Below are 15,454 nucleotides of genomic sequence, written 5' to 3' on the forward strand. Positions count from 1 at the left end.
GTCTCTTGAAAGGGAATGGCTCAACTATTTACCTACATGACATGCTTATGTAGAGGTAGATAATTGGTCCCATTAAAATAAAATCAATATCAGTTTTTACTGATATTGATTTTAGTGCTTTTTAGCATACTGTTGAACTTCCTACAAAGACCTAAAATATGTCCCTTTCAATGAAGTTTTGATATGTGGAATAGAAACCTCAGATGAAGTCAAATCAGAACAGGTAGGGAGTTCCACCCGAAGGAGCTACTTTTCATTTAGAAATTTTCTCACTGGTAATGCAGTGTAAGCCACTGAATTCTTGGTGAGGCAATTTCTGTTGAATATAGAAACAGATCCATCAGATGGCACACCATCCTTACTCCTCTAATTTGGCTCCATCTGACTGTTTTTTTTTTTTTTTTAGTTTTTTTTATTCCTAAGTGTCAAAACCTTGCTGAAAGGGATGCATTTTGAGTCTTTGGAGGAAGAAATTTGGCAAGTTCAGTTTTAACTTATAATTTATTGTAATGTTTTTATAATTAATCCAACTTAATTATAAACAGACTGCACAAGTTAATCTATTAATAAAAATTATTCACTTATAACCAAATTTCAAGTGAAACCAAATATATATTAACATTGTTTTGGTGTACTGAAACAGATTTTTCTTAATAGTATAGATCAGTGGTTTTTGAGTAGGGGCACTCCTAAGTAATTTATTTTATTTTGTGGCACCCCTACTCAATTTTTTGCCTGTTACATCAGATTCTCTCTCTCTCTCTCTCTCTCTCTCTCTCTCTCTCTCTCTCTCTCTCTCTCTCTGTGTGTGTGTGTGTGTGTAATAATTTCATTCTTTATATAAAGGTACTAAATAAACATCAATTATAGATCACCACAAAATTAAAAATTATATCATACACCTTTTTATAATGAAATAAATATATAAATTAAAAAAAATAATAATAAGTTTAAGTAACTTTAACCCAAATTACATGGCACCCCTGGAATGTTGTTGTGGCACCCTAAAGCAGTGCGGCACCCTGGTTGAAAACCACTGGTATAGATTAATATTGAATAGAGGTAGAATTGTATGCTCATTAATTGCTGAAATACAAAACCTAACTAATAAGAAGTTAGGCATGGTCATTCGTTCTGATAGCTCCCTGAAATGAGAACATCCACTTGAGGTGAGATATACCACACATGAAAAAACATGACTGTTATCATCAATGGTAGTAGGTCTGTAATCGACAGCACTTTCAACTTCCATAAATTGAGTCGAGACTAAGAAGTTAGCAGATCAGAGAATGAGAAATTGAAGTCTTAAAAATGTTCTTTGAGGTATACCTGCATAAGAAGTGGACAAACTTTTGGAGTGAATGAATGAATGAGGGAAATGGGAAATTTTTTTTTTTTATTTTTGGCTGATGCTGTATAAGCTTGCTTTCTTGCATCATATGCCTCTATTAATGCTAATGTTCAACATGGCACACCTTGCCAGGGAAAAAATATCTTCACCATTAGGAAGAATGAGCATTAAAAGGTGCACCGAGTCTGCAACAGTGTTCAGTTTCATATAAAATAAATTTTTTGTTCATATTCTGAGATAAATTTGATCAGAGAGTTTCCAACTACAGTACAGTGATTTCCAAATATTTGCTATATTTTGTGGTACACCCATTGCCATTTGTTGCAGATCCACCTCAGTGTTCTTGCACCATGCAAATCCTGATTTATATGGATCTGGATCAGGTATGAGGTGCTTATATCTGTTCTTATATCCCTAACTACTGTTGGTGGTGGATTTTGGTACCGGGCAAAGGAAAATTTGACTATTCTAATGTTGAAAATATACCAATATGATATTAATATCAAAACTTCATTGAAAGGGACATATTTTAGGTCTTTGTAGGAAGTTCAACAATATGCTAAAAAGCACTAAAATCAATATCAGCAAAAACTGATATTGATATTGTGTGGTACTTATATGCCTGCACCAATAGTCATTCATTTTTCAAAGTATACTTAATTATAATGCTTGCCCACAACTGCTATACCTCACAGCATACAGTATAAGAAGGTTTGTTAACTATTGAATCCATATTGAACATGTCAGACTTTGGTAGCAGCAGCAAGGCTCATTATTTTCAGTAGTGTATTTTAATGATAGAAGAGCATGTATAGTATAAGTATAACAATAATGATCATTACAACTTGTATATTCTGTTATTATAGAACCTAGTGTACGAGCAGAACTTGTGGAACAAGTGCCACACATCGCAGCTTTTTGCAAAGACCAACCTCCCCATTTAGAAAATATTACAAGGCAGTATTTAGTACCCATGTTTGTGAAATATATGACCGATATTAACAATCAGGTAGGTTTCTATTATTAAAACGGCTTAAATTAAAAAAATAATAATAACTAAATTTAAAATATAGTTGTGGACACTGACTTCATGTTCTGTACACAGAACATGAAGACTTTGCTGCAACAGAACACTTTGCTGCAGTGTAAACAGTATTGATCTCCAATCAATTTATTGATTAACAGATGTAGAAAATCAGTATTTTTAAAATGGAAAGGAGGATTTTTTCACAGTCATGCAAAAATTATCTTATTAATTATTGCTTCCTAAATTATGGAATTAAAAATTAGTTTACCAGACACATTGTCTCTGTAATTTTCATTTTTGCAAAGTGTATGTTTATTGTACTTATAATATAGATTTAGATTAATTTTTGCTTTTATTTAATTTCTTTAATATATTGTAAATTTAACAATAATTGTTACAAAATCAACATTGAATACTTTGTTAGAGGCTACCATGACTCAGGTGGAAATGGCTCCAGGAAATTCCTGCATGAGTCATGACTTCATCACTGGCATTGCTTTCAGCATGTATTCAACTGTTAACCTACTTGCTAATCACAGCTAAATTGTTGATTCTTTTCTTTGTTACTGTTGCAAGGATTGTTCGAATCTAAAATTAAAACTTGCATATTGCTACAGGAATTTGAGTCACAATAAACAGGTGCTTGTCCTAGAGACAAATGCAGCTGGGAGCTTGGCAAGGACTGAAGCTTCTAGTACTCTGCTAAGTTTGGACCCTAGAACAGAATAATCTAGTGCAGATTGCTTTGGTTCAATTGGACTTAGTTCTGATGGGAGATTCCATTGTCAGGAAAACTGGTTTTTGTAATGGGGATAGGGAGAACCAGGATGTATCTGCCAGGAGCAATGCAATTAATGATGTCACTAACAGATGGCCAGATTATAAAGTGAGTAAACAGAGCATTATTATTCATGTTAGGATTAATGATATTAATACACATGAATGACAATTTGTTGAAAAATGTAGGAGGGATTATATGCTGAAAGTCTTGTGGATTAATTCAAGACTTGCGGGACCAGCTTTTTGGTGAGAAATTTTTATCAGTGTGGTCTGCATTTGTAGGTAGACGAAATGTATTTTGTAGAGACAGGACACACTTTGAACAGAGAGATGGTGCAAGGGTGTCATTGAGGACATCTTGAGCATTCAGTAAAACTGCTAGTTAAGGGGACAGGGATAATATTGATACATGTTTATCTGATATGGGTGAAACTAACACTTGCACACATCTTAAGAATTCTTATTTGTTGCTACAACAGCCAATATTGGCAATATGTTTGGAGGATAGTGATATTTAAAATGAGTAAGAAGCTCATGCTTAGGAAACAAGCTTAAATAACTTCCAAGGGTGTGTCAGGGTGCTAAACTGTACCAGACCACTTAGTCTAAACTGAATACATATGACTAAGTTAAGACTATAAAGTGTATACAGTAATGTCAGGAACGTTGTCAATAACGAGTGAATTTGAACTCCTTTAAACTTTCAACTAATGCTGACATAATAAATAGAACTAAAGGAAACACAGTGCCACCAAGAAATAAGGGATGATGCATTTCACTATGGCATGTACAATGTGTTTAGTATTAGTAGTGGCAACGATGCAAGAAAGTAAGCTTATACAGCATCAACCAAAAAAAAACATATCACTTCCCATATCACCTGGCCATCCTAATAGTTTGTTTAGTTCTTCCTTGAATTTATTCAAACTGCTCACTTAAACAACACCAAATGGAAGCTTGTCCCAAGGATCAGTTCCCACTGGCCGAATGTAAATTTCTGTGTATTGATTCTGCAACTATCCTTCTTCAGTTTGAATTTATGCCCCTTCATGTGTAGTCTGAGTATGTAGAATTGAAGCTTTTCCTGGTAAGGCATCCTTCTGTTCCCCTCACTAATCTCATCACTTGTCTCTGCACCCATTTCAACAGATCCATATCCTTCCTAAAATGAGGCTCCTGACTTGTATGTAGTACTCAAGGTGTCCTAACAATTGGCTTGTACAACAGACAATCACCTCCATATCCCTGCTAGCATAATTCTACAAAACCCCATGAGCTGTTCTGGCAGCCTGTCTGCACTGCTCAGAAAACTTCATGACTGACCACACAGTCCAGGTCTTCTTCATTCTCCACTCTCCTGAGTGTGGTACCACACGGTTTGTACGCAAGTGTTGTTAAATAGCAAGGTTTTCTAATTCTTGGATTTTCAATTACATGCTAAATGTAATAATATGTCACCTTTGCTCACTTCTTTTTATGTATTTCTTCTTTTTATTTGCCTTACTCCTTTTAATTTAGATAAACATCCCATGCTACAAATATTTAAAATTCTGTTCTGAAATTTCAGTTTAAATGTGTCTTGTAATGTTTGTCACCTGAGAAAGAGCTAAGATATCTTCACTGTTTAGTTTACCATAAATATCCATAAATACCTCAATTACACCTCCAGATATGTGTCTTGTTTCCAGACATAACTCAGAATTCATCGCTTTCTCTTTGTAAGAATACCTGTTTTTGTCTATAGTTAATATTGTTGCTATTTTCTTATCCCTTCCAATGTGGCCTTATCTCATTGGAAACAGTATACCTATTTCTAACATACTTCTTCACAACTGACTAAATTCCCCTTGTACTTTCCTTTCAACCTGCACTTCAGAGAGCTTTGAATCAAACTGTATAATTACTCCTAAAGTCTTTCCCATTATTAAATACCATGCTAAATTTAATGTCTGTCACCCTTGGCTGACTACATTACATTTAGTTGCTACCCAAGTAGTATACATTATCTCACAGTAGGATTACCGTTACCCAAATGCAAGGCAACTTTTGCATTTTCCCCATTTTTCACCCCATCTAAACAATTTGCACATATTTTGTCAAAGTAGTATTCTCTGATTATTGTTGCTAACTACCCTGCCCAATCCTGCCTACCTTTGTATCATCATCTAAATCAGCAGTTCCCAACCTCTCTTGACTCGCGAACCCCTTTCAACGTAATATTATTAATGCGAACCACTAAGCCTATATATTCTCTGAAATCGTATAATATTTCTGAATTTTTATTATAAAATATTTCCAGTGCTACCTTTTTATAAGCGACATTGCGTAATAATAAAAATTATTATTAAGTATTATTTATACTTTGCAAAGCAGTTATTAATCAGTCCAAACTAAATTTCAAATAGGCTAAGAGTAGAAAACTTGCTTCTTGTCCAAATGGTAGCCAAGCATTCTGGTCTCTTGCCAAAGTTATTGGCCGCAATTTTTGCCCATTTCTGTTCCCACCTCTGTCAAAATCAGACGGTTCTGTTGCCACATCAGCCAAAAATAAACCCGACCTGATATCATCCTATTTTTCTTCCAACTCATGTATTGATAATCTTGGTAAATCACCTCAAACCATTCCCAGTACACTCCATTCAATGCCTCCTGTGGTCTTGTGTCAAAAGGATGTCAGAAGGATTTTGATGAATTTAATACTAAAAATGTTCGAGGTCCTGATGGTATTTCTCAACTTGTTCTCAAAACCTGTGCCTCTGACCTTACTCCTGTTTTGTGTCGTCTTTTTTCACTTTCTTATTCCAAAGGTGTTTTTTTTTCTGCTTGGAAATTTACTCATATCCAGATAGTTCCCTAAAAGGGTGACAAATCTCTTCCATCCAATTATCGCCCCATTGTGATTACTTCTACTCTTTCCAAAGTAATGAAGAAATCAATTAACCACCAACTCATATAAGCTATCTGGAATTCGTTCATCTGATCAACGATTGCCAGTATGGATTCCGTTAGTGTCGTTTCACTGTTGGTATTCTGGCTTATGTTACCCATCTATGGACAAATTCAATGGAAAAGTCTGATGAAACACAAGCAGTTGTTCTTGACATTTCAAAGGCTTTTGATCGTATTTGGCATAACGGTCTTCTAAATAAGCTTCTATCCTATAGGTTGTTTTTTTTTTTTTTTTTTAAATTGGGTATCCAGTTTTCTCCCTGACCACTCACTGCAGGTGATGGTAGACGGCTCTCTGTCTTCTAACATCTCCACTAATGTTGGTGTTCCCCAAGATTCAGTTTTTTCTCCACTCTTTTCCTCTTGTATATTAATGACGTTCTCCCTTTGACTGAAAATCCCATCCACAGTTTTGCAGATGATAGGACATTGCATTCCACCTTCCTGCTCAAACAGCTTCAATTTATCGATTATCCACTGCCAAATCCTTAAATGCAGATCTCCAGGTAATTTTCCAGTTGGGCAAATATAGCTTAATTTCAATCCTTCTAAAACTCAGTCCTGTCTTATATATCGCAGAACGATTCTTCTGCTCCTATGTTTATTTTCGTGATGCTGTGATTTCTAGGCAAGACCTTGGGGATTACCCTGACTTCTAATCTCTCTTGGCACAAGCACATTACAAATATTGCTTCCCCCATCTAAAAAACTGTGTTTTCCCTTTCTCTCTTGACGTTACTGTTCTTCCAAACAGTTGTTGATTCTGTAGAAATACAAATCTGGCCTACCATGGAATATTGTTCCCACATCTGTGGCAGTGCCCCCAAAACCTCTCTCAGGCTTGTAGATTCCATTCAAAAGAGGGCAGTTAGGTTAATTAATGTCTCATCTCTAACAGAGTCTCTGCACTCTCTGTCTCATAGACTTTCTGTTTCTGCTGCATGCATTTTCTATAGATACTTCCATGGGCACTGTTCCTCTAAATTGGCTTCTATAATTCCCGCTCTCTCCTAGCAGTCCGAACACATGCTGCAACCAGTCAGCCTCCTTTTACTGTTCAAGTTCAAACTCCCAGAACCAACTTTTCTTCTTCTCATTTATTCATTCATTCAACTTTGTTTTCTGGAACAACTTTCCTTCATACATATTTCCTGAAAATTACAATCTACAGAAGTTGAAATCTAGGGTCAACAAATATCTTCTTTCATCTTTTCAACCTTCAACCCATGCACGGTACTAAATACTATAGGTTCTTAAAAAAAAGTACCTGTACATAACAATGGTCCTTGATAATGGGGGGTGGGGGGGTATTAGTATGGAAAACATATTTATTTAACATAATATACTGTAAGACAGTAAACTAATTATAAGGAATTGCGGGATATGTGGTTTTTTTTCTTTGTCAATTCTTTACTTTTTATTTAATTTTATTTTCCTTTATTGTTTATTATTAGTTTACAATAATATACCTATGTAAATCTAAGCAAAAAAATAAAAAAATAAATAAATTCAAATTATTATATTAGGGCCACCTGTAATTTCTTACATATACAGGTATAATGTATTATGTTTGTAAATTATGTGTGTTCTCTCGTCGATTTGCCTGTTTTTCTCGTTGAAAAAATCCCAGTTTCTGGGAGAAAAAAACCTTGCTATTTACGCCTGAATCCAACTAACTCAGCCACAGAGTGGCTGAGTTAGTTGGATAAATCCATAAGAGTTCCTCGCATCATCGACGGGATTCGAACCCGAGCCTTTTCTACCCGGTATGGTGAAGGTGACGATACCACTGTGCTACCGTGCAAAGTTGTAAGTCGAAGCAGACACCATTACAGAATTTTTAGTGCGAACCCCTGGGGGTTCGCAAACCACCAGTTGGGAACCATTGATCTAAATGAATAACTTCATTGCATCCTAATTTATCCCTACTTTGGAATTTGGCTTCTTTGATAATTTATAATCATCCCATGCATCTTTCTTCTCTGGTACTAATGTTCGGTTCTTTTGATATCTTTTGTATATCTCTTACTCTTGTATATCTTATATTTTCTGTTAAATTTAAATTAGTAAAATAATAAGAGGAGGAAAATAATAATATTTTACTAATATTATTATCAACGTAGAACATATTGAGTATTACAGCTCTGATTCATACTATCTAGTTAAATTTAAATGAAAAGTAAAAGTAGTACACAGAATCTATACTCCTTCTCACTATACTATACCCTACTTCCCAATTTCCAGTTATGAAATTAGTAATTTAATATTTATTTCTTTTTATTTTAGGTTCGTAAAACAAGCCAAGCTACCCTGCTTGTAATGGTAGAACAAGATTTAGTGGAAAAAGGTAATTTCTGATATGAAAAAAGTTATGTGAATTAGATCATACTACAATAGTTGGATTTTGAAGGATACAAAGTAAGAATGATCATAGTAACTAGTGAGTAAAAGAAACTTTCTGGACTTCTTACCTGACAACTATCGCACTTAAAATGTTCTGATTTCTTTGTTTTTCACGAAGTTTCCTTAGTTTTCTAAATTTGTTTACTAATGTGCATAATAAAAAAATGATTGGATGGTTAAGATATCTAACTAATATATTTTTTTATCCCATATTCAAAACTGTGATCATTATTACTTACAAACAGAAGAGATTTCAAATTTTTATTATTTGAAGTACAGTAAGTTATTTAAAATGCTTTATTGATAAAAATAAAACAGATTTAATAAAGTAGCATAATATGAAAAAAATTAATAAACGACAAAAATGTGACAGAAATTTATTAATTCACAAAAACATTCGCAATGAATATTTATCTAAATGAACATTTTCATCACCTGATTACCTCATTACTTCCATTTGTTTGTAAAGGCAAATTTTTAAAAAGATTTTAGCTTCACAATTTGATCAGAAATCAGTGTTTTAAATGCTGAACATCCTTATATCTTTAGAACTTAACTTTAAATGAGACCAGAATCCAATCCTTTCAGCTCATTAACACATTTAAATATACCTGTTTTTTTTTTTTTTTAAAGAGTTTACTGAGTGGTAGGAGTCAGTATAAGATTCACAGTGGTAAAAAAACAATTGGTCATTCCTTCATGACTTTTCATATCTTTATTGGCCCCATAGGTATATGACAACTTTTTTTTTTTATGAAGCACCCAAGATACTCTGCCCAGCTCTTGAACACATCAGCAGAGTAACTCACGACTGTGATGGTGTTCTCTATTATTAGTTATTCCCAATCCTTTGGCAATTCTGAACAGGGAAATATATAATCCATATTTCCAAAAATAATGGACTCTGATCATGTAATTTTTGTTTTGAAGTGCATGTACTATGATTTTTCCACTTGGAAGTCCACGAACTACATACAATCAGTTTTGCTCTACAGAGTGTGGACTGATTTTTCTTGGACAATACATTAATATTTTTCCAGGCATTTTATTTCTGTTCCTGATTGTTGCTTTCCATTTTATTAATTGTCTGATCAACTTTTTTCGTACCATTATATGGAGATATTAGTTTCAAATAAAACACAATTGGAGTGATCATTCTTTCCCTGTACCCTTCTTCACATATACTTTTCTTATAAGTTAGTAGTAATATCCTCACTAGAGGTCTTATTTTTATACTTATTTATTAGAAGATGATATAGCTCGCTGCTCTTATTCTGATATTGAAAATTGGGAGCATTAATCAGTCAGAGAGGGTACAGTTTATGAATATCTTGTTGTGTAAATGTCGTATGTGTTTTCATGGTTTTGCTATGTTGTAAATCATTAATCCTATATTTTTTCTAACACTGCTTCTCCTAAAGCACAGGGCAATATTTAATAATAATAATAAATCAAACTGTGGTTCTGTTCAGCACCCAACTGCTATCCACCATGCTTAATACCAGAAATGATGGTGATACCCTTAAAGATTGGAGGAAGAACCTGTACAACCTTCCCACCTGATGCATATGGACGACATCATGATGTATGCAGAAACCAAAATGCAACTCCAACAGATACTCCGGATTGCCGAAGAGTTCAGCATAGACATCAGGATGGAATTCAGACTAGACAAATGGAAGACCCATGGATTGTATCAGGGAAAATAAGTTGGCTCAAACTACCAGCTGAAAACTGGTAAAAAGATGAAAGCCACAACAGATGGAGAGACCCACAAATACCTGGAGATAATGTATGCTGAACAGCTAGAAAAAAGTAGATCAAGCCCTGCCTGACTTAGAAATATCATCAGAAAATCAGCCTGCTAAAAGAAAAGGGAACACAGTTAAAGTCATAAATACCTATGCAGTACCAGTACTAACATACTTCTTTGGGATCGTACAGTGGACTAACACCAAGTTGGGGGAAATCATGAGAAAGACAATGACAATGATGACTAAAAGATGCCAACGCAATCTGGAGGCAGCCGTTGAGAGTCTGGCTGTAGCCTGAAAAGGAGGAAGGGGTTTGACAGACCTCATTGAATGACAGAATAAATCAATTGAGAACTTAATTAATTTCTTCCAGAAAAATGCAGTTCCAATATACAAGGCCATAAGGAAGAAGAGGTACTCTACTCAACCTCAATGAGAGGACCTCCCTCACCCAGACAGAAGAAATGAAGGCAGAAAGAGGAGTGAAGAAGGCATTCCGTGTTAGGCACTTCAATGATCTCCATTAAGACTGCATAGATAAGGTTTCCAATACATGGCTCATCGGTGGAACACTCTTCTCCAAGTCCAAAACATTCATGCCCACCATCCAAGACCCCAAGTAATCAACACCAGGAACTACAGGGAATACATCGCGAAGGACCCCACAGTGGCTGACAACACAAATCAACAATTTTATCTTGCCCCAGAAACAATCCAGCATGTCACCACGGAATGCAGGGTGATCACCCAGACAGAGTACACTCGCAGACAAAACTAGGTTGCCAGGATAATACATCAGATTCTAGTGAAGAAATACTAGTTAATCAAAGAAAGTATGCCATATCACAAATACGAACCTCACATCATACTAGAGATCCCCTATCCACAAGCTGTACTGGGATCATTCCATAAAAAACAGACATGATGATCCTGCACAACAGACTGGATATAACTCTCACTTGGCAAGAAGAAAAAGACTACCTACTTGATCGACAGAGCAGTGCCCAATGCCAGCAACCTCCAGAAAACCTACAAGGAAAAGGTTGTTAAGTATATAGACTGTAGACAGGAAGTTAAAGGGATGTGGCAGATGGAACAAGAAACTACCATCTCGATCGCCATGTCAACCACCGGTATGGTTCCAGTGAGCCTAGATAAGAACTTAGCAGCGATAGGCCAGAGAACACATACAAGGGACTCCAGAAAATTTTGTTATGAAATTATGCTATGTAAAAGACATTCTAATGCTTTATACTTGTAATCACCTTATACCCTCTTAACAATTAGAAAAAATGTAATGCAGGGGTAGTTATTTCTACTTCTGTCCATAACCTTACTGCCTGTTGCCTTACTTACCCTAACCCAACGTTGGTGGTGCACAAAATGTAGCAAAAATAATGGAGGTGCCCATCTTCCTTTTTAAGTTTTGGAAAATGTTTTGGGTTTTTGAATTCTGCTTAAACAGTGCCAATATTTCATCTTTTCTTAATGGATTGCAGTACTTTTTATATACTTTTTAAGTTTTAATAAAAAATTAATTATTTTAAAAACATTCTATATCTTTTACACCTTTTATTTTCAAAAAAAAAAAACAAAAATTTAGACAAAAAATAGAAACACCAATCTTTTATTCTCTTCCATTTTCCAGTTTAAGACTGTTAACCTTGATTAGACTGGGGTTCGAGCCCGTGACCACCAAATACGGAGGATGTGGAAAGGTCAGGGAATGGCCACCGCATATCCCCGGAGCAATATGGCCTTAGTTGCTAATGCTCCTAAAAACCAAATAACAATAACAAGACTGTTAAAGTAGGCAAAATTTCGAACATGCATGTGGGCACGTATTGCTTATTATGTATTTATATACATATTGTTGAAAAATTAAGAAACATTATATATATTTGGTACCATTAGTTACTTACATTTTCAGCTTTATTTCAAAATTTATTTCAAATTTGGCATGCTTCACTATATGCGAAATTTGAAACTATCTACATTGCTTCCCACAGTATAGCAGCCATCTGGAGAAAATATTGGGTTTTGTGTTATAGTATTTACTCTAAGAAAACAATAAATAAATCTTTCAAAAACAACTAGGGTAAGCCCATTGTTTTGCATATTGTTGTAGCATAGTACTTACAACACAACTAGTAAACAAACATATTTCTGACCACTGAAGTTCCCAAAACCATGAAAAATGAATTGCAGGATGAGTAGTCCAAAATATAAACACTAAATATAAAATTGCACTATAAGGTTAATAACAGTGTCAGAAAAAATTAAAATAATTACTTGAACCACAAACTGAGGTTAATGAGGGTAAAAAAAAATTAACCACAAACAGGTTACATAACTTAGAAGATGCAATTTCATTTGTTTTATTTGGATTGTTAATAGTACAGGGTTATCTCTATAATAATATTAATACAGGCTCACCACAATATTAAAGTAATAATAAAATTATGGTACAGTTCTCCTGGATAGGATCAAGTGGAAAACTAAAAATAATGGATGATAAATTTAATTGAAATGAAAAGTTAAAACAAAAAAAAAAAGGAGAAGTTCAGCTACATAGATTATTCCAACCAGACTGATTAAACCAAATGCCTGTTGGCCTCAGTGATTAGATCAGATTATATTTTGCCAGATGTGACAGATTCAAATTTCACATTATATCTTAACAGCACTGGCTCTTGTTACTTGTGTCCTTATTGTTTATTTGCATGTAAAAATGAGTTCAAGAACAGATTTGCATGTTGTCTGGTCTAGATAAACCCAAATTCCTGCACTTGAGATAAGCTAACTGCAACTATGTTTGAAGAGTACTTTAGGAATTGTTTCAGTCATAAAAAGATACAAGCTTAGGCCTCTTTAAACAAGTGGCAGATGGCAATGTATCATGCTGCCTTAGCTGCCTTGGAGGATAGACAAGTGTGACAAATTATAATTTTAATGCAAATTATAATTTTAATTCAAATTCAAATTATAACTTAGCTGCCTTGGAGGATAGACTAGTGTGACAAATTTCAAATTATAATTTTAATGGCACCAGAGATTTTTATTCATATGTGTATAATTTTTATCTGTAGAAGTGTGTTTTCACAAGTTGATGTGCATGTTATTTGAGCTGATAAATGTCAAGAACAATTTATGGTTTTGAGAGAATCTACCTGAGATCAATCTACCAGAGAATCTACCTGAGATCAAGCCTTGATTAAGAACTGTAGAAATTCCTTCATTTGTTGATGGGAATCAAATCAAACCCAGGCTTCTCCAAACAAGTAGCAAACATGTTATGTCTCATGCCAACTCAGCTGCATGAAGGACAGCCAAGTGTGACACGTGTTGCACGATGCTGAAAGCTCTTATTTACAAAAGAGCCCTGCTTATGTGATAGCTTTATTTCACTCCTGATTACAAACAAACAGAGCTGTATTTTGGAAAGTTAAAAGGGTTAACCAAAATTAAGTTGAAGTTCAGAATGCTGACAGAGTTCAATGAAAAATTGCTGATAAAATATAGGAAATAAAATGAAATTTTATATAATTGAAAGAATCATCTTTCTAGCTTGTATGGCTTTCTCAACAGAATTGGAAATATCTTTTGATGAATATATAGATTGGTATGCTTATGTTGGTTTAGGTATCCGTATTCTTTAAAAATTGTGTGACCTAATCCGAAATAGCTAAATTTGTTGTTGAGGAACACAAAAATTTATCATAACCAATTCAGGATATTTCAAATAATTTAAGCAAAATAATTCAAAAGAATTACTTTAAGGATTGTTACTTGCTAATCAGCAGTATAATTTTTGTGACAGATCACCTAGAAGAGCATATCTGTCCTCTAATTTTACAGTTAACCGAAATTGACCATTTGGATGACCACAGAACAGAAGCTGTTACTGTAAGTCTTGCTATATGTAGAAATTACATTTTTATATCTATGTATATATATATTTATTTATTTATTTATTTCGCTGTTGTGAAAAAAAAAAAAAAATGTTAAAAGCAATAATGATATTTTGATACTGGGAACTACCAGTATTTTACAATGTTTTGAATTATTAATAAATAATAATAAATAAAAATATTAGTTTATTCGTCATAAATAGTATAATTACAAGGAACTTCATACAGACTGGCATACTGAATGGCAGGGGGGGGTTAACAGCTAAGAAAAATGATTAGTCTAGTTCATATAACATTAAAGAAACAAACAGAAAGAAAAAAAATATATATAATGATTTAAAATAAATGAAATTTAAGATAAAAATTTGAAAAAAAATAGTAAGGAAAATATTTACAGAACATATTCAAGAGAAAAGTAAAACTAACAGTCAGTTAAGCATATTTATAAAAACAAAGTGGATAATTGGATTGCTGGAAAGTAACATATTTAAAATCTGATTTGAAATGTCAACATTTTGTGTCATCAAGAAAATGGGATAGGTCTATGTTTATGAGCTTTAACAAGGCTATTTGAAAGTAAATTGAATTAAGCTTCTAAAAATGCATGAATTGAGAATGGATCTTTTATGAATATGATTGATTAGAGAAAGTTTTTCAAATTTAATTTTAAGAATAGTGTTGTCATAAACATTTTCCCCACACCAACTTTTGAAATTTCATGCTGCATCCATCATGAATAGTCAAACTAATGGAACCAATTTTATTGGCAAAATAACTAAATCTCACAACAGTACTTCCTAATGTGTTACACAAAAATGTGTAGTCTCAGTTCTAATCTCTTGATGTGCCATCTGTCTTCAATCTGCCCAACTCTACTTTATCTGATAGAGAATCTCAATAGTCAGTTGCTTAACTACTACTCATCTCCTTTGATATTCCTTTTCAGCAACTTCTTAATATGGAATCTGCTATATTTGCCTGGTGATTTTAATGATAATAACTGTGGCAGTCTTTAATTTTTTAAATGTACAGACTCAGCTGGTAGAACTGCTGATGCTTTTACTTTTACTAATAATCTCAAATACTTGTTTATTTACCTACTAGAATTCCAGACAATCCAAACACAGCTAACATTCTTGATATTTTCTTCACCTCGCCAGCAGCCTTTCAAGGTACACAATTAATCTTAGTTGTCCACTAGCTACCTCATATCACAGCAGGGTGATAGTCTCTTCTCCAGTGAAGCCCCTCTTCCATGGCAGTTTTCAGCCTTATGTTA

General features: G+C 34.0%; 1 protein-coding gene across 4 annotated transcripts in view; it reads left to right on the forward strand.

Annotated features, from left to right (window-relative positions):
* Positions 1 to 15,454, forward strand: part of LOC150082631 (serine/threonine-protein phosphatase 4 regulatory subunit 1-like) — a 677,709-nt gene that overhangs the window by 465,261 nt on the left and 196,994 nt on the right. For all 4 annotated transcript variants that reach the window (XM_090377553.1, XM_090377552.1, XM_090377554.1 and 1 more), the window contains 3 exons: positions 2,218 to 2,360; positions 8,394 to 8,454; positions 14,085 to 14,170. In XM_090377553.1, coding sequence (XP_090233679.1) covers positions 2,218 to 2,360; positions 8,394 to 8,454; positions 14,085 to 14,170 — 290 coding nt within the window. The remainder of the gene's footprint in view (positions 1 to 2,217; positions 2,361 to 8,393; positions 8,455 to 14,084; positions 14,171 to 15,454) is intronic.

Source organism: Mastigoproctus giganteus, chromosome 7 (assembly GCF_048544385.1).
Source record: "Mastigoproctus giganteus isolate SK-2022 chromosome 7, ASM4854438v1, whole genome shotgun sequence".
NCBI classification, from domain to species: Eukaryota; Metazoa; Arthropoda; class Arachnida; order Uropygi; family Thelyphonidae; genus Mastigoproctus; species Mastigoproctus giganteus.